This window comes from Schistosoma haematobium, chromosome ZW (assembly GCF_000699445.3).
Source record: "Schistosoma haematobium chromosome ZW, whole genome shotgun sequence".
Taxonomy (NCBI): Eukaryota; Metazoa; Platyhelminthes; class Trematoda; order Strigeidida; family Schistosomatidae; genus Schistosoma; species Schistosoma haematobium.
This window is the reverse complement of record NC_067195.1, coordinates 14593274-14613079: the sequence shown is the minus strand read 5'-3', so window position 1 is coordinate 14613079 and position 19806 is coordinate 14593274. Positions and strand designations below refer to the sequence as shown.

Sequence of the window (19806 nt, the reverse complement as noted above, 5' to 3'; positions counted from 1 at the left end):
GTTGGAAGGCTAACATCTGCTGGTTCTGTTGTTGTTGGAAGGCTAACATCTGCTGGTGCTGTAGCTGTAATATTAACTGCAACTGTTCTAAAGAAATCGACATTTTTTGTGCCAATAATAATATTAACTCCAAAAATCACCGGCAATTATTACAGCTAATTTATTTCCAAAATCTGAGTCACCACTTGTCGTATTATTATTTTTTCGTTGTTGCCAAAATCCCCGTCGCCAATTGTTATGACCTTGGATGTCTTGTTTTGCTACCACGCGACCTATCGACCAATCCGAATACGACTTATACGGATCTTTACACTAGGCCAACCAATGACGTTCAACCGGTGCGGGCAGTCTAGCGTCCTTACTGGTCCTATATGTCCTCCGAGCCCTTCCACTTGAGTCCAGAACACAATACCAGCTTCGAATCAGAGCAGATCGTTTATTTCAGGCATACTTGGTTTATATATCAATCACACAGACCGCAACGTACCATAAAATAGGAAATAATATTTGTACACAAATAAGCCCAAAAGTGTCTGTGAATGTGGGAGGCAGTAGTTAATAAACTGAACATAACTTAAGAACCGTAAATCGTACAATAATAAATTATAGGTCTGTTATATCCGAGTGGAGATTAAATTACAGGTAGCTCCCGAGGACTATTAATGGACTAATATTCTATAAATATTCTTATTGTATAATTATTCAACAATTACATTACGTATATTTATATCCCTCTTATGACAAGCTTTATTTTGGCCTATAATTTATTATTGTACGATTTACGGTTCTTAAGTTATGTTCAGTTTATTAACTACTGCCTCCCACATTCACAGACACTTTTGGGCTTATTTGTGTACAAATATTATTTCCTATTTTATGGTACGTTGCGGTCTGTGTGATTGATATATAAACCAAGTATGCCTGAAATAAACGATCTGCTCTGATTCGAAGCTGGTATTGTGTTCTGGACTCAAGTGGAAGGGCTCGGAGGACATAGGACCAGTAAGGACGCTAGACTGCCCGCACCGGTTGAACGTCATTGGTTGGCCTAGTGTAAAGATCCGTATAAGTCGTATTCGGATTGGTCGATAGGTCGCGTGGTAGCAAAACAAGACATCCAAGGTCATAACAAGGTCAAAATAAAGCTTATCATAAAAGGAATATAAATATACATAGTAAAATTGTTGAGTAGTTATACAATAAGAATGTTTATAGAATATTAGTCCATGAATAGTCCTCGGAAGTTACCTGTTATTTAATCTTCACCGGATATAAAAGTTCCTATGATGTCAAAGCACCTATGATGATATGAACACGTCAGGATTCTCAGGACAGAACTGACCTCCTACATACAGAGTAACCTAGGTTTTGCATAAATACAAGTACAAGCAGATATCTAAATATCTTCTTACACATCCTTGTCGATATGTGGAACAGGCAATATCTTTAGTAGCTTTACACTAAGACCTTTTCTTTTATTCTGTCAGGAGGAAATAAGGCAACCTGTCTCGATCGCGTCAATTTGTTCAATACTAATTGTCCCAGTGTGTATCGCCGTCATCCCAAAAAAATAAAACGGACGTAAAAGTTGTCGTGGTTTAACACTCGTTGCTCCTGCATTTGCGTAAAATATTACATTAGTGTCCCACGTTTATACACAGAATCTAGTGTCCCTGTTGGCGTGACTACACAGTAAATGACAGAGAATCTATCTAAGTTCGCGTCAAGGTTTAAAGCTCACATTAGCATTTACCCTAACCAAGAGGTTGCTTCTGAAAGTTGACAGAAGACTAGCATAACCTGAATATGAATGCATAAATTGCCCATCCATGTTATCGTAACTAGTGCTGCCAAATCTACCAAATCATTCAAACACCTACTCTGATCAAACTGACACCTAGTAATTTACTTTATCTAAGCAACCACCTGGTATTTATATACACCAATTATATTCCAAATTGTTTGCTCCTGATATTAGAGACTCGTTCAAGACGAACAATTACCGATAAACTAAGGAGAATAAATAGAAATTAAATATTCGAAAATAATGTAGATTTTGGAATACAACGTTTTAAGCGTTTGAATCAATGTAAACGTTTCCTCGAAAAAGTGTTATAATTAAAAAGTAATCAAGCGCAGTTTTAAAAAACTAACAGAAAAAGAGAGTGGAAATAACATGACCACTATTCACAATAAAACTGACAGAAACGAAGAAATTCTCATTATAACTTATAACACTGCGAAACTGAATACAAAAGTTTAGTAGAATCAAACATAGAACTACGCTTAGTTTTTTCTGAAATCATAAGTTAATTTACAAACAAATACATTGTGCATCGCTTTTTGTAAAAAAAGATAACACATAACACGTCTTGGAAACAGTGTAAATTCATTTACGGAGTAACATTAAATTATGCATTTAATTCATTGAATATCACAGACAATCAGCGAACTGAGGTGATAGAACTATTGACTTTTTAAAAGCATATCAATCTACAAAAAATTATAGGCAAATAAATAACGATATTAAGTAATGCATCAACGAAATATATAAATAACTGAGGTAAACAACATAGTTCATCCAAAATTTACATAAACGTCACAACTCGTGACTTCATACGTAAAGAATTCGGTTTCCGTTCGGGTAACTACTAGACAATATCACTAACCAATGTACCAAGTCAATTACATGGATATGTTGACCACGTTGCTAAACTGTTCATATATGAAGTTGACATAAAATGTATGAGAACTGGAAACCTATTAAAATCACTCAATTACGTATTTTCTAGTTGATAAAGTCAAACACCCATACTCCGCTTTACCTATTTCGAAGTTTCGACAGTCAGATTGTAAGGACAGACCTCATGAAGCAGTATGTGTCAAAGCAGTGCTGAAATGTTTATTTGGTCGAAGGTGATTAAAGAAAACCCTGAACATAGGTTTTGAGCTAAACGGTACTGGTCAGCAAAGTGTACTTAGAACCTTGACGGAGCTGATGTTCTCTGAAGAATCCGAATCCACGTCCCCAGTCTCACAGTCTGGGGAGTAACCACTGACCATTTTAGACAGACAATGACTCTGTAAAACTGGTAATTTTACATTGGTTTATAACTGAGAAGTGATAAATATCATATTTGTCTAGTCCTTAAGGTTGGCCGAATTTCAACGACTAATTTGTAATGTGACACCTAGAGATTAGCACCCTACAGTGAGCATCAGTTCCATCAGAATTCCGGAAACGCCTGGCAGCCCCAACTAGCACGACACATAGCTTAAACAGGATTTCCTGTCACCCATCTCTAAAACACAAAACTTCTGTTGGAGAGCTCCAAAATACTTTTCGGGAAAGTTAACAGGGATCCAGACAATGCTTAGAAACATTTTGCACGATCAGGACTGAGCGAAAGTTTCTTCGAAACATCTAGAAAGATAGTAAATCACGTGTCGAGTTTTCGGTTGGACAGTTACATTTTTATTGCTATGTTCAGCATACTTCCAGAGCTTTCCAGACAGTTAAAGTCAAGTTATATAGCTCAAACAAGCACGATTATCTGCGCATACTTTAACTGTGGAGAAAAGTTCTTATTTTCACTTTGCGCCGTTTCTTTCGTGTTCGAGTCGCCAACTAGATTTATTCTGAGCTATCAGAAAAATGTTAAGAAATCGGATCAAGAGTTCATAAAACAAATAAATAAAACTACATCAATAATTGCTTACCTGCGCTCTATACATTTCTTTAACATCAGCTAAATCCAATTTAAGTTCATTATTTTCTTCCGTTAATTTACCGCATAAAATCAATAAAGTTTCATAACGTTGTTGTAATTCCATTGTAGGATCATTGTCATCAATTACATCGCCAATATTATGATTACGGTAATTATTTGTAGTAGGAGCAAAGGGATCTGATTGTGATAAAGTTCTATTTACATGGTTTGTATATTTTACACCTGCTAACTTTTCGTATTTCTCAGCTCGAGCTGTTTGTTTAGCAACTTCAGTTAATAACTTCTCTTGTGTGGCTGTTAATTGTTCAATTTCACGTTTCAAATGAGCACATTCACCTTCGCGCAAATGTAGATGAGACTATAAAACAGTAAAGTTGTTTTAAATTAAATGAGAATAAAGAATCCATGTTTAATAAAATTCCTTTAAGTTTCATGATCATTAGAGATCCCGCGTATGGGGTCTTAGATGCCTAATCCCGAGGACATTTATGCTAGGACAAAATCGCCACCCAGCAGTTCTAGGTTCTCAATGGTGGTCTAATTTAGCTCGGTGCGTGGTTTCAATAGAACCCAACAAATAAAATAATATCAATGACGTACCACAACTGATTATTCATGAATACACGATGCGAATGAGCCATATTATAATGACTCATCATAATAATTGAAATCTTTCAGAAAAAGCCTCAGTAGTAAAACTTATTCTTCATGTTGGAAGTTATCGATCAATATCTGTGAAACTTCACCAAGTTCTATTGTCAGGACTATTCTTCTCCCCAATATAATTTAATTTTGTTACAGGTATGATCCTAAAGAAAATACTCCTTCTGACCTTAAGTGTAATAATCTACTACCTAGAGAATCGTCAGTAGGCTAAGAATACATACATGACATACTTCCGATTGATAAAGACACTGAGAAAATGTAGTATTCCGAGACTTTTGAGTGAAAATTTAAAAATGTTTTGGATGCATTTCTTTAACTATGAATGAAAACATTTGCTTTAAAATTAGTCTCAAATAACGTCTATCCTGACCACTGACGGTGAAGTAGTTTAATAGGTTGACGACTATAAAAGAGTATCAGTTCTCTAGTGATTGCGGATTCGCGCCTTGACAACAAATAACAACTCTCACAAAGCTTGGATCAAACGCATTTCGACAACCTAAGTATTTGATTCCAATTACTGTATATTATTCAGGTTAGTAAAACGATTACAGAGAATAAAAAAGTGGTTAAATGGTAAACATAAACCTCAAACAAAGGCTAAGATTCCATATTATAATTACTTCTTACTTGAAAATATTCCATAGAAGCTTGATTGACCATATCAGACTGAAATTGAAATGTTTTTGGAATACTGGCTACTTCATTGTTGAATGGAGATTTTCTCTGAAAAACGGAAAAGGTAATCAAGAATTCAAACATACTGTTAATGCTTTGGTTGTCTTATAATAATTCGTATTGTAATAATAAACAACAAACTGAAAATCGATCCGTACATGATGAGCGCTTATTGTTCAGATATTTGGGAGTTTTCAAGAACTGACCATTCGATCGAATACACATTGTCAACAATATCACTGCAACTCTTTATAAGCCAGTCTACCGAAATTTAAGCTAAGGAGATTTCAGCACATTAATAATACAAATTATTAAACTTTATCGGTTATTTTTCAGCTACGATTAACATATATAATGAAGCCAAACCAATTTAAACTTTAGAAAACAGACCAGATGAAGGCTGCTTCTACTTAGTGAAAGTGATTGACAACTTAATCGTTTTACTGTGCACAGTTTAATGTGCTAAGCTTTGAAGCAGACCGTTTCCATAAAAGCTAGCGATCTTAATTGGCTGTTCAGAAAAAAAACAAATTGTAACAAGGTGTGGATCTGAGAATAAGTGCTTTCATCGCTTATTCATTGCGCTTTAAATTGGTGTGTTTCAAAATGCTATAAAGCATACTCAGACAAGAACACAAACTTCAAATTACTGGTTTATATATAATCAAATTTTGTACGTAAATGAAAAATAGGAAAATCAACATCCAACACTATCTCTCAATGAATAATAAATAACTTGAAATTTTGTATGAATTAAGCGCTGATGATGTTGTCCAGAACAACAACGAAAGTTTCATAATTAAACAATCCAGTCAGTATGACATAATTTTTATGAATGATTCGATTATTTTCTTATATTATTTTACATTTATAGACGCTAAATCATTGCATGGATGTCATCGGTTAAAAAGACTTCCTAAAGAGATATAAAATATGTTTGTACTATACATTCCCTCTAACTGACTTAATTCTGAGTGTTTGTAAGTTGTTTCTTTCTCCAAATTTGACCTGAATACTTTTTCTTACACATTACTTCTAACAGTTCATTAAACAACGAACCATTATTGAACATCGAATACGAGGAATAGATAATGTTTGAAAATACTAGAATTGTAATAATAGAAATATTATGATACATCGTGACTAAATTATTACACTAAGTGTGAAAATGTAGAGATAAAAGAAAGAAATCAGTCATAAAAGAATTGAAACCATGATGTTAAAGATATGGTGAACTCTAAGCGAAAAATTGGTATGTTCGTATACAACTTAGATCAATATTATGTGTGGATTAGGCTATCCTTAGTTTTGTGATTACAAGTTATCTTTCACTAGAATGGTGTATTAAGGAACGCAAGGATCCAATCATAGAAAAATAACAAGTTGGAAAATCTATGATAGAATACGTTTAAACTACACGTGTGTTTTCTAACTTGGGACGTCATGTTTTATAGGGCAAACTACAGAGACATTTCATAATTAGAAACAATAACAATAATTCAAACTAATCAGGAATTTCATTAGGGATTAATAAATAACTTCCTTTCAACAAACAGGCGACAGAGGTTCGATTACTGAACACATGTGACTTATTTTATAATGTACTAACTAAACAGGAATTTCACAGATGAAATAACTTCTAGGCATATCTAACATAATTTCTTATACCCACTTACATAAAGAGTAATTTAAAAATATACCTAGTCAAATGTATAATCAGGCTAGAATAGTTAATTTTTTTCAAACTGAAATGTTGAAGAAGATATCTATAATAAAAATCTACTCACAATGATTGAATTCATGAAAACGAAGTATATACACAAACAGAAATGGTTCAGTGAAGTTATATGTGTAAAAAGTATAGATAAACTAGAATAATGATCTGCATTATATATATATATATATAAACATACGTCAAGTGAATGTGAATTCAATGGTTGATCGATGACCTTATTTGCCACAAGTTGGTCTTTTGCCAATTTCATTTCTTCTAGTTGCAAGCATAAATTATTATTCACTGCTTCTAATGCTTTATAACGTTGCTCTTCAGATAACAATGTTTGTTGTAATTCACTTATACGAGAAAGAAATTCATTCATTTCAGATTTAGATGTTTCCAGTTTGACAGTTAATCTATAAAACATTCGAAAAATACAGTGGAAAAAAAGAAAGTTTATTGAATAATGACATCATACGATTACCTATATTTTATTTCGTAACTAAACTAAAATCGGGAATCAGTGAGATATTAAAACGTATAACCTGAGATATATGTGCATTGGTTGAAGTTGTCACATAATATCAATACGGTGAGACAAATGCCAAAGTAGTAAAAATGGTAACAATATCATGCATTAAGGTATTGTTTTAAATAAGACATCCAATATAAAGAAATACTGAAATAAATATGTGACTGTTTTGGGTGATGCACTTAAAATTTGCTACATCAATTTCGCACATGGTTTCCAGACTCCAACTAATCGATGACGCTTAAATAGTGCATAAATGAAGAGGTGAATAAACAGCTGAAGATTTACTCTTTAAGGCACCATAATGTGATAAGAATCTTGCGTTACCTATGTGATTAGAAGCAAACTTGGAATTGTGTGAAATTCTATAAAGTACGCCAAAACTAATAGCAATTTCTGCGCTTAACAAAAACAATCATAACAGCTGTTTGGAATCAACAAGTAATCAATAAGGGTGTATACAAGCTAAATGTGTTCGAAAGTATTTTACGGTTCCTTTGTAGGGAAGAAAGATGAATTATTAGCGTATTCTAACAATGGCTTCTAATCATTTTAATGAATCAGTGAACAAATAGCCGGTCACACGCATAGTACGACCTGGTACACTGATTGAAGTTGCCATAGCATAACAAGCACAGAGAAACATGGAAGTATCAATACAGATGAGAGAGTAGGAGAAACAGCCAAATTATCAACAACGGTGAAAAAACACTAGGCATATACAAACTCAAAATTTAAGGGATGTGACTGAGTGAATGCATCTGAGTCATTATAATCGATTTCGAGTCAAATCACTGGTTAAGATAATCTTGCGGAAATGAACCAATGGTTGAAAACAGAGCGCTTAAATCATTGAAACAGGAGTTCCGTACACATATATCGATATATCTTTGGATTATAGACAAATATGATGTTTAAAAGTCATATCCTCAATGACCAATTTCACTGAATATGATGAGACATTTGAAAGCTCTCATCTTTCTTCCGTTAGCTGATATCTTAGGGATTTAAAATCAATGTAATTATTTCTACTACCTTGTAAGTTTTCCAACATTCATATAAAAAGTCGTAACTTTGAGAATAATTTACATCATAGTGTTTTTGGACCAGGGGATTGTACAAAATAATAAGACATTGAATAGCATTCTCATCCGGGGTTAAAAAACATCAGTTGTGTTCACCCATGACTCCGTCAAGGACAGAACTGAAGACCTACTGACCTAACGGTAAACATACATCCTTAAACCAATGAGTTGTAATTCATTGTTTTACGTTTCAAGCTTCAAATGACTGAACATGTTGGACGGTCACCATGTTTGATAACTGATTTATGTATGATTCACTTGGTATTGTTTTTACATGGATCTTTCCATTGATTTTTAGGCAATACGCACAGTATGCACATATGCCAATAAGAGACTGATCAATTGCAGTCCTAAACATCAATGGGAAGATTCAAGTAAAAACAATATCAAGTGAATTAAACTTCACTCCATTGCACAAGCAAGTGGCTATCAGGACTCAGTAGCTAAGTGGATAACGCGTTGGCGTTTGAAGCGAGCAGTACTGGGTTCGAGCCCCAGAGTGAACGTCAACTCTGATGCATGTACATCCAGCTGACGAGTCGCAAGTAGAACGGAACGCGCGTCCTGGATTCCACCGCTAGCCACTATCCATCTTTGCTTATAATGATTTATATATGAACTTTATGTGTTAGATGAAACTTTTGTTAAATGTTTAAAACGCTTTCGATTTTCTTAAACTTATTCATTCCTTTATCTAATGTTAATTTATTTATCCTCATTTAATTTAAAAGACAGTAATAAATTCGACATTTTTGATTGTTTAAATTTGGGAAAAATACAGCAAACCATTACGTAATTGAAAATCGTTTTGAAAAAAAACCATATACCTACTCTTGTAAATCGAACATGCTACCCTGTGATTTTTCTTGTTCTGCTGTAAATATTTTTTGCAAATCAACATATTTCTGCTTTAAGGAATTCAATTCTAATCTAGCCATTGCTAAATTATCCTCTGCTATTTGAAGCTGACTTCTCCATGATTCTTCAGACGTTTGAGCATTATCGGCTGTAAGTTTATATTCAGCTAAACATGAGAAAAAATTGAAACAAACCCATAAATAATATTCGATGATAGATTTTATTGCACATGTTAGTGTAAATCTTAGGACACTGTATCTTGATGTGCAGAGACATAAAAAAGGAAGTTAGCTTGAAAAAGAAAATCTTACTTGAATGCAGTGAATTTTAATATCAAGTATAACTTTTTAGACACTTTTTTTTACCATGGATTATGACCTGATGAATAATAGACAGACGGTTCGAGGTGTGAAAATGAATCATTACAATACTGCTCGACTGATCATATACAATGATAAGATATGATTCAATGATACACCATCATGAGATCAAAAATTGAATCAATCCTCCGAACGAACTGAAATAAAAGACGAGATTAAGAGCCAGAAGAAGACGTTTTTATCTAGTGAAATAACCAAAGGGTCTGAAAGGTGAATTCTTGCTTCGAGATCTGAAGATCCTGTTTTCGACTCCTGTTGAGGAGTATTACTAAATTGAAACAGCTGTCCGGTACTTTTAGATTTTCAACGAACGTCTAATTAATATCATTCTGTGATTCAAACCATACAATTCAACAGTCTCCACCAAACGCCAATAATTATATCAGTTTTGTAAGTCACTACTAGAAATTCAGCAAACAAATTTAATTTTTGCTCAGAATATCACTCTTCCTGCTTTTAATAAATAACGAACATAACAAAATTCATTCCATGGATCACTCACAAAAAATAGAGCATATAATGAAAAAAGTTACCTCTGAAAAGACAGAGCCTAATACAATTCGTTCATAATGGATATTTGAATATCGTGTTCAAGTTTTTAAATGAAAGTGATTATCTATTTCTTACAATTAAGAAAAGCTTACAACAATGTAAGTGCAAAATCCAATAGATTCAAGATAGTTAAAATGTGTCCTTAACAAATTGCTAGTAAGGTTTTACAGTTACCATAGATTCGTATTTGACATTAAAATTGGACTTGCAGGAAACGAAACAGAATAAAAATGGTTATCATACTTTTTATAAGAAACAATAGAATTACGACAGTTTTGAGACGATGACCACTAAATATTAATCACTGTGTTGTCATTTTGTCTAATTTATGTAATACGGTCATCAAATTAGGTAGCTGGCGATAATTGTGAACTGCATACTTTTGAAAAATAATAATAGGTATAAATTCAAACTTAATTAGTATCAGTACTCACTAGCAAGGTTCATTTTAAAAAACCACCTATCATAAATATAAATTTCTTCACACATTTTAATCCAAACAACTAAACAAAGGTTTTGAAAAGATATTGCAGTGAACGGAGACTCAGATACGGTATACCAATTTATTCTTTTATGCAAAATCGCAATGCCAGTGCCTTTGTAAAATATAAAACTCATACATTGAATACACCATTTGTACATTTTCCTTGAGTTGTCCTTTACATACTCCATCATTCTTCCAATTCTGTTGTTATACCGACTTCTCACTATTTTCCTTCCTCTTTTCTTTATTTCAGTCTTCTGTTGAGAAGCATTCTACGTTCGATTCCTCTCACATACTACTTACATAGGTCCGCATAAGTAGCGCACACCATAATATTTGCAGCAAATACCCTTCTTTAAACGATAAACTGAATAAAGTAAATAAATCGAGTTGAATGATCAATTACTAATGCTGATCGAACTGCCCAATAATGATAACGTATTCAAATATGACAGATGAAGGTAGCTTCTTAACAAACAAATGTCAAAAAATGAGACCTAGATCAGCAGCTGCACAAAACGTAAAAATTTGAAACACGACACAGTAATCAAGTATAAGATTCTACGAAATCAACTTTGAGCTACAATTTTAGAGTAAGAATTAGTAATACAATCAGGTTACCTAAAATGAAGTAGATGGAATGACGTAAGGACGTCAGTAGTAGTTTTAAAATTAAGTCCCTTGATCCAGGTTCAACAGGTGATGTTACTTCTTGTTAAGGACACTAAAATTTAGCTAATTTTCGTTGATAAATGTTAGTTTTCTTTCCTTTAACAATAACTACAAGCATGATTTTTCTAATTCGTATTTCCTCATGAACTTCAAAATTTCCTGATTAGCTACTATGACTCAATCATTAAATTTTTGCTTTCAGGTAATAACATCTAGTGACACTACACTAAATTTCGTTTTTCATAAAATAATCTTCGTACTTCGTAAATATCAATCAATGTAGGCCGAACCAAACAAAATTTCAACATGCAACACTAGTGTTAATATTAAAACGTTCGAGCACAGAAAATAAACAATTTTAAAGGAATATGTGAAGACTGATTCAAAAATTTTATTCACCATAGATTAATCTAAATTAGGGTGACATTGAGAATTATGGAGCACTAGACATCTGTTTCATCCTAGGATAAGACTCCTCGACAGTGCACACCAATGAACCTCATCAAAGATTGAAAATCGAACCTTCAGCTTTGAAAAGAAGCAAACGGTTCATCATTAGAACCACAGGGTGGGCATATAGCTTAAATCTCGTTCACTTATGAAGAAAATTATAAATACAAAAAATACTCAAATGTATTAAAATAACACATCTATTTTGAAATGTTTCTCAAACTGAAACACTCACCTAATAATTTATTCAATTGTCTTTCTTTTGTTTCCCATTCAAATGCTTGATTATTGAAATTAGATTGAAGAATTTCTAATTGTTTCATGATTGGTTGCGTTGCAGTAGTAGTTGTTTCATTCAATAGATCAATTTTCAACTGGGCATCAGACAATAAACCCTAATACGATATATATATATATATATATATATATATATATATATATATATATATGAGAGAGAGAGAGAGAGTAAACAGTTTATTGATGCTATTAGTTTAAAAATGGCTGAAATATCCAAAACAGTTATATTCATTCGAATTTGTTATATCCGAACGAAGAATAAATGGGTAGTAACTGTCAAGAATTATTTATGGATGGTTTTTACATAAATAATTATTGGATAATTATTCGGTGGCTAGATTATATATATATGAATAAGTATTTGAGCATTTTATTCGGTAGCCCAGCGTATTTTCTCACTCAATTAGTCAGTAGGGAGGTTAGCGCGTAGCATACTATGTATCAGTATCAAATTTCAGATGTTACACGTCACAACAATGCGTTAACTCATTAATGGAATCAGTCAGCTAAATGTACCTGCACAGCAGATTCGATGGTCAATCCAAGACCTGATTCCAGTAACATCTGATTCAAATGTCAATGCATTACAAACTTACGTACCGAGTATTCTAGTTCGATTACCGTGTTGAGATCAGCTCAGTATGTAGCTCCAAGGTAAATTATGTATATTAAAGACGTATGTGACTGATTATGAAGATCAAGCTTTTTCATTCTACAGCACGCGCTGTGAATATTGCCTACTCACTAGTGCGCAATCACAACCTTAAATACAGGAAATTAAGAATGAGACCTTTATTCAGACTCGTGAATGCTTAATTTCTAAGCCAGCATCCAACGTAGGAGCAGGCGCATATATGCATCGGTTCAAGTTGTCACACCTTATTAGCACAACAAGATAACCACCAAATTCAAAGTAGTTACCTCAATGGTAGTAATATATAAAAGAAAAATTGAGTATGAGGATATGATACAGAGAGAAAGATTCACTTCATAGAAAGAAAAGTATAAAGCAATTTTAAACTCGCGGTTTTAGGTAAGACAAATAGTGTATACACCTGCACTATTGTGATCGATTCTGAGCCATGTCACACAGAGTCTCCAACTATTGGTTACGATAGTCACGCGTACCCCAACCAAGTAGTCTGCATCTATCAACATGCTTCAGACCAGGAGTTGGTGACTACATGGACTGACGCCACATTTTGTTTTGGCCGCCCCTAACTTTCTTCCAACCATCCCCAACACTAGTCAGAATTGCGCGTCGTGGTAATCGGTGTTCAGGCATACGCAACACGTGGACCAACCATCTCAGTCGATGAAGATTCACAACCTCATAAACTGATTTGCCATCATTCCCTAATCCCCAGCGTCTAACCACTATTCCTTACCCAGTGATCCCAGCAGATGCCAGCAATATTTCTGAGGCATATGTGGTCAAATACTTGTAGCTTACGAGTATCTTCAACGCTTAATGACCATGTTTCGCAGCCTTAAAGTAAAACAGAACGAACTGTCGCGCAGTATACTCATCCTTTTATTGATAGACGGATATCTCGCCTTCGTCGTAGGTGACGTAAGTTGGCAAAAAACAAACGAGCTTCCTGAGTCCCTCCAGAGATTTCGCCAGACACCAACCAATTAGGGATGATCAGACTTCCAAGACAAGTGAAGTTGTCGACTCGTTCGACTACTTCACTCCTTATCCTTAATTCAGGTGTTGACGTAGACCAGTTCTGAAGCAACAACTTGCATTTAGATGAGTAGGAACGCATCCCAAACATCCTAGCATTCTTGCTCAGTACTACCAAAAGACTGCATTTCATCAACGTCTTCACCAAAGAGGAAAATGTCATCTGCATATTCTAAGTCGATAATTAGACCTCCTGGTAGGAGATCAGTTCCTGATAATCCAGTCGGCGAGAAAGTTATTTCCATCAGTATGTCTATGATGAAGTTGAACAAAAATGGAAATAGTGGACAGCCTTGCCAGACACCACTTGAGGTTGTAAAATCAGATGACAGTTAGCCATAATCTCTGACTCGACTGGTTGTTATCGAGTAAAGAGCCTTCACATGGTTTATGTACTTCTGAGCTACACCTTTCAATGACAGACACTGCCACAGAAACTCTCGGTCAATAGAGTCGAATGTTGCTTTTAAGTGAAGACCACCATTGTCGGACGCCGATAAGCATGCCTGCGTTCTGAAATCTGACGAATGGTGAATATGTGGTCGATACAGCCATGACCAGGTCTGAAGCCAGCCCGATTTTCTCGTGTTTGCATTTCATGAGTCTTTGTTAGGCACCCGATAATCATCGTGCTCAGAGCCTGATGTGATGGGTTTACGAGAACCTATTAGTGCAACAGACCTTGAAGAAATCCATCGGTTTTTGTAACCCCATTGTTCAAACCACTAATAGATGTCACTGCTGTTTCCACAGCTGTTCGTATATCTTTCCAAGCAACATCTGGGTCAGCCTCGTTTTCAGAACCACATAGGAGGAATAATAGGAATTGAAGAGGGAAACTGATTATGAATGCTGTTAGAGGTATGAGGGCAGTTATCACTTCCCGGTTGCCCACACCGTGGAAGGGTTCTTCTTGAGGTGCCTGAAAACGAAATACGATCAGGGGTGGGTCTTAGTGACCCGAGAACGTTACCTCAGTACCCGAGTGACAACTGCTCGAGGCGGGTCAAACACGAGCTTCTTGTGAGTAATTTTTGTGTTAGCTCTGTACTTGTTGGGACCCTCATCACCGGAGACGGGAATTCGTGAGATAAGACGAAGTGTGCATTTCTAGGGTCGAGCCTTTCTAGCCCCGCTCTTTCTTTGTTAGAAGGCAGCATCGCTGTTATGCTGGTTATCTGAAGGAAACACCTTACTGCTGTCACACCTCTGTACAGTCAGCAGTACGATTTCGCCTTGGGTTTGCTGCTTTTAGTCTTACGGCTCTTTAAACGACCTATCTGGTATGGTAGGACCCTGAGGAACGATTATTTCAGCCAGTATAGCTCGATTGGTTCATTACGGTAGGAAAGTCCGATCACCACTTCAAGGTAGTAGCAACTGAAGATTATTACATTATTATTATACCGTTTATTGACTTTGATAATCTAAACGGAATGTAGACAGTAACCAATTAATCAGAGGCCTAGTTTAATTCCAATGATTGCATTTGTTAGTGGTTTTTGTTATATATGTAATCTACAAGAACCTCAACATTACATAGCGTATTCCAATCGAAGTAACTGAATGTCTATGTTATATCTTTTCACTAGACGATCGATACGCTTTTGTGAACAGAATCACATGTAGGAATGTTTCATCACACGCCTAACAAAATAATAGCATGTTCTTGAGACCCTATTCAAATGAAACCGATAAATTGTTTGATGTTAAAACAAGAGCCGAAAGTTAACCTGGTAATACTGAATTTCTTCTCTCCATTTGATCGCTTGTTCTTCATGTTGTGTTTTAAATGCTCGTAAATCTCTTGAATTGCTGTTCAGTTTCTGTTTTAAGGTTTCACATTCAGCCTTTACTTTTTCTAAATCTTCGACACATTGACTTTCAGCTTGTGAATGACAGTGAATTTGATTCAACTGTTCTTTCAACTCTGAATTTTCACTAAAACAAAAGATAAGCAAGAGAATTAGGTAAAATTTGTAGACTTTTAATAATAATGCTATGATTGCTAATTAAAAGCAAAGTTACGCCCTGAATTGGTAAAATAGTTTTGTCAGCAAAAACAGTTTTACGGTGATAAATACTTCAGAATGAATGCGTTAGGAATGGTCTAAATTATTGCATACATTGAATATAAGGATTGAAGCAGTTCAGTATACTCACAACTTCACTTAGTATGGGAATTTCATCAAGTGATTTAGAAAGCCTGATTGGTTTTCTTCAGCTTATGTCATCTGTGACGTAGTTGAGATGTCCGTCTGATGACCGAAGAGCATGTATACTGGAGATCAGTTCATACTACACTACCCCCTAGCTGTTAAATGTGGTCTGTGAAATTGTAAATCTATAGGCTAAAGGTTTTGATCATAAGTTTCTTAAAAGCATTGCTTGTGTATCATGAAACGACTGAATGAAGACTGAAAAAGTTAGTCTTCGGCAAACATGAAACATCAGTCGATGAGGCTGTGGATCTTCGTCAACTGAAGTGATTCGCACGTGTACTACGTATCTCTAACCACCACCTATCTCAATACACAATGATAGTTTGTGTGCGAGTAAGATGAAAGAGAATTAGGTGCGGCCCAACTAAGACGTGCCACCAGTTTATCAAGTCATTGAATGTTGGTTTGAGTAATGTTGTTAGATACAGACAATTTGGTTAGGATTAGTGTGAAAGCCACAATCAGTGGTTAAAGACATTTAGTAATATGCCTAAGAACCAATTAAAGCGGAACAAATGCATGCACTCTTCTTCAAGCCCTTGATTTTTATTATTCCTTCATACATACATTTTTATTCCTTTGTTTTGAATTGTTTGCAAAAAACCATTGAAACAAAGAGTGTTTATGTCAGGTAATTGAAGGAAAAAACAGAAAATACAGAGTATGTTGCTTTTGTGGATCAATCGACAAGCCTATCTGACGTGGTAAAAGGACTGCTGCTTCCTATAGGATTCAAGCATGAGTCATCATCCAGTGTAACAGTAAGGGACACTACTAATCAGTTACTCATGGAATGACCGACATCCCAGATGTGTTGTTAATGTACCCTAATAACTACGACGCCAAGATTCAGAGCTTTCAGTCAGTCGCTCTTCTTCAAATAACAGAAAAATATTCTACCACGATGTTCAGTCATCTGGGCTGGTGCTTATACTTAACCGATTAAATATGATTAAAAATAGACAAGACGATATGACATGTGATGGTTACTGTTAGCGGGACATAGGACTGGATTAAAGCATGTTCAATGCACGATCGCTTTGCTGCGCGCTGATTGGCTAATTCTCATCCAATCAGCACTAGTCGATAGTTGGAGAATAGTGAAAATTCCCGTTTTGCCATTTGGTAAATAAAGAAGGAACGAATTGAGCGAAGAAATTTCTTTTCAATTAGTTTTTCATCATGGCTCTACACTAATATATATACGTTTTTTAATAATAATATAATACTCATCGAGTAGATACGTTACGTATAGAGCCATGATGAAAAACTAATTGAAAAGAAATATCTTCGCTCAATTCGTTCCTTCTTTATTTACCAAATGGCAAAATGGGAATTTTCACTATATTGAAACGTTCTGAGCAAGCATTTGCGTTAAAGGTTCTCAATGAGTATCTGAAGTATAGCGCAAGGCTCAGTGAGGCGATGACAAATGTTGATTTTATAAAGGAGAGCATAGAAACCAACTCGTATCCAAAGTTGTATTGGAAATCTTTACGTCGCTCTCGAGTTCGACCAAATGCAAAGACTCTCAAACGCTACGCCCTTAACCAAATCGATTCTCTAAACTCATATATTGCCGAGATGGTAAAAAATATCAACGAGAGAGTTGGAGAATACTCTAGAATCTTCTCATGTAAAAACTTTAAATATACTAACGTTTTCCCTATTGTGCTTCTTACTTGCTTCTTACTTCCATCTAACCTTGTTATTTGGAATATAATCTCTTTCCTGTTCAACCGTGTTCTGGTTTGGGGACTTGTCGAGTGTACTGGTGTCCGAGAATACTAGCAATAGGAATAGCTGGGTCATAACCGTAAGAAAGAGATTATAACAGTTACCAACTGTGTTTTTAGTATACAATAATATGTATTACATGTACAAATACGTATATTTAGGATAAAAACATACTTACTTGATGAGAGTCTCCAGTTCCTGTTTTTGGTCAGATATTTTAATTTCATTCTTACTGATTTGAATCTAATTAGTATATGCATAAAAATGTTGCTTAGTAGTACCGCATTTCATGTATATTAAATAAATGAAACAAATACATTGTTTTCTTACATTTTCAGTCGAAAACTGATCACTTGAGATAAGAAGGAGAGTTCATGCTTTATCTATGTCAGTGTAACAATTTATGACATTTTTTACTATTCCCAGTGTAACATTTTAGTTAATATGATATCGGTATAAATAAATATATATATTTGTAACATCCCAATGAGTAGAAAAATTAAATTTTCTGAAATTTTGAGAAAAAATAACCATATCAAAATTAATCCAAGTTTAAATAGTACAAAGGAACAACACAAGAATATTAATGTGCGATCATAACATCCTTGCGTTGTCCCATCGTACTATTTAAACATGTATTAATTTTGATTTGGTTATTTATTCTCTGAAAAAGTGATTTACACTGAATCACAAAATGTCAGAACATTTAATTTTTCTACTCATTGGGATATCACAAATATATTAATTTTATTATAATAATCTACCCACTGCTCAATTTATTTGAAATTATCAAGTCAAACTTTGATAATGATACCTACAATATAATATCGGGTTTATATCTCTCAGTGTAACATAATTTCAAGTCAATGTGTAACGTATCAATTAAGTGTTAGCTTTAATCAGAATGATATGTGCAAACTTTACGTCCAGTATGACAATTATATTCTTGTTATTATCTTATATGAACTTCGTGTACGTTCGACAGTAAACTTTTTCATTTATATAATGTTTATTAATTAACGACCAAGTGTGTATAAGATCAGTATATAAATGAATGTAATTGGTTTGACATCGTTGTTTTTTTAAGTTAGTAAATCTTTTTATCTCAATCTTTGAGTCTTCACTTCGCATTGTGGTAATCACATTAGTTCTCGTATCCAAGTGTAAGTAATAGGATAGCGGACATTACAAAAACGTATTCATCATATCATTAGAATCCTACTCAACAATATAAGTAATCTAAATAGCAACTGACTTTTACATCCGAATCATTAGTAGTAGTAGTATTGATAATGTTATACATAGAAAAATATATACTAAGAAATTGAAAAGTGAAATATATTTCAGTGAGGATTGATTACCTTAAGAATTTCCTGCTGTTCTTCCAAATTATTTATTACTTTCGTTTGTCTAGTAGAATTGGCTGATTTAAAAAAAGGTCAAATGAAGGAAAAAACATGAGTCAATAACTAATTTGTGAAATGACAGTGTTTACCCGTAAATTGACTTAAGAAAGTAACTATTGTTTGAAATACTACTCGGTATACGTAATAATAGCAACCATAATGGAATAGAACACAGTTTTCATACATTTATCTTTGAATAGCTAAAACAACATATAGTATCAGGTATAATAGCATACTAGTCATACAAATTAGTGACAAAAAATACGTGGGTCTTATCTCGTTAAGGTAACGGTAGGAACCAAGGTGCACTGGCGAACTTATTCGTCCTACCAACATACTCGTTTAAGTGAAACCTGAAGGTCCTAGATTCAACCCAAGAGTGGAATCATGGGTTCGTGCTGCTGAAAAGTCATGGAGTCGGACAGGACAGCTATCCATTACTGCTAGACTATTGATAATATCCCAAATGACATTAATCTGTGTAGAATATAACCTAAAAACAGAACCAATTTGAGCGAAACCCCTTCAACAATAAAATACATTCGACGCCTAAGAGTTTGTGATTCAATTGCAATGATCAAGTATGAAGTACATTTTCATTCAAAAATAGCATTGACAATTATTAGAAAAATCAATTAATAGATAGATT

The 19806-nt window shown here is 34.4% G+C and overlaps 1 protein-coding gene across 2 annotated transcripts in view; it reads right to left on the bottom strand.

Annotated features, from left to right (window-relative positions):
* Positions 1-916: 916 nt before the first annotated feature.
* Positions 917-19806, bottom strand: part of TMF1_1 (TATA element modulatory factor 1) — a 44011-nt gene continuing 25121 nt past the window's right edge. Inside the window, exons 9-17 of one of the 2 annotated variants that reach the window (XM_051210491.1) lie at positions 19113-19174; positions 17930-17994; positions 15526-15733; positions 12041-12200; positions 9241-11050; positions 6989-7208; positions 5021-5123; positions 3721-4089; positions 917-2493 (exon numbers count right to left, since the gene is read on the bottom strand). In XM_051210491.1, coding sequence (XP_051070485.1) covers positions 10983-11050; positions 12041-12200; positions 15526-15733; positions 17930-17994; positions 19113-19174 — 563 coding nt within the window. In that variant the 3' untranslated portion in view covers positions 917-2493; positions 3721-4089; positions 5021-5123; positions 6989-7208; positions 9241-10982. The remainder of the gene's footprint in view (positions 2494-3720; positions 4090-5020; positions 5124-6988; positions 7209-9240; positions 11051-12040; positions 12201-15525; positions 15734-17929; positions 17995-19112; positions 19175-19806) is intronic. The other variant, XM_051210492.1, reaches the window with a different exon arrangement.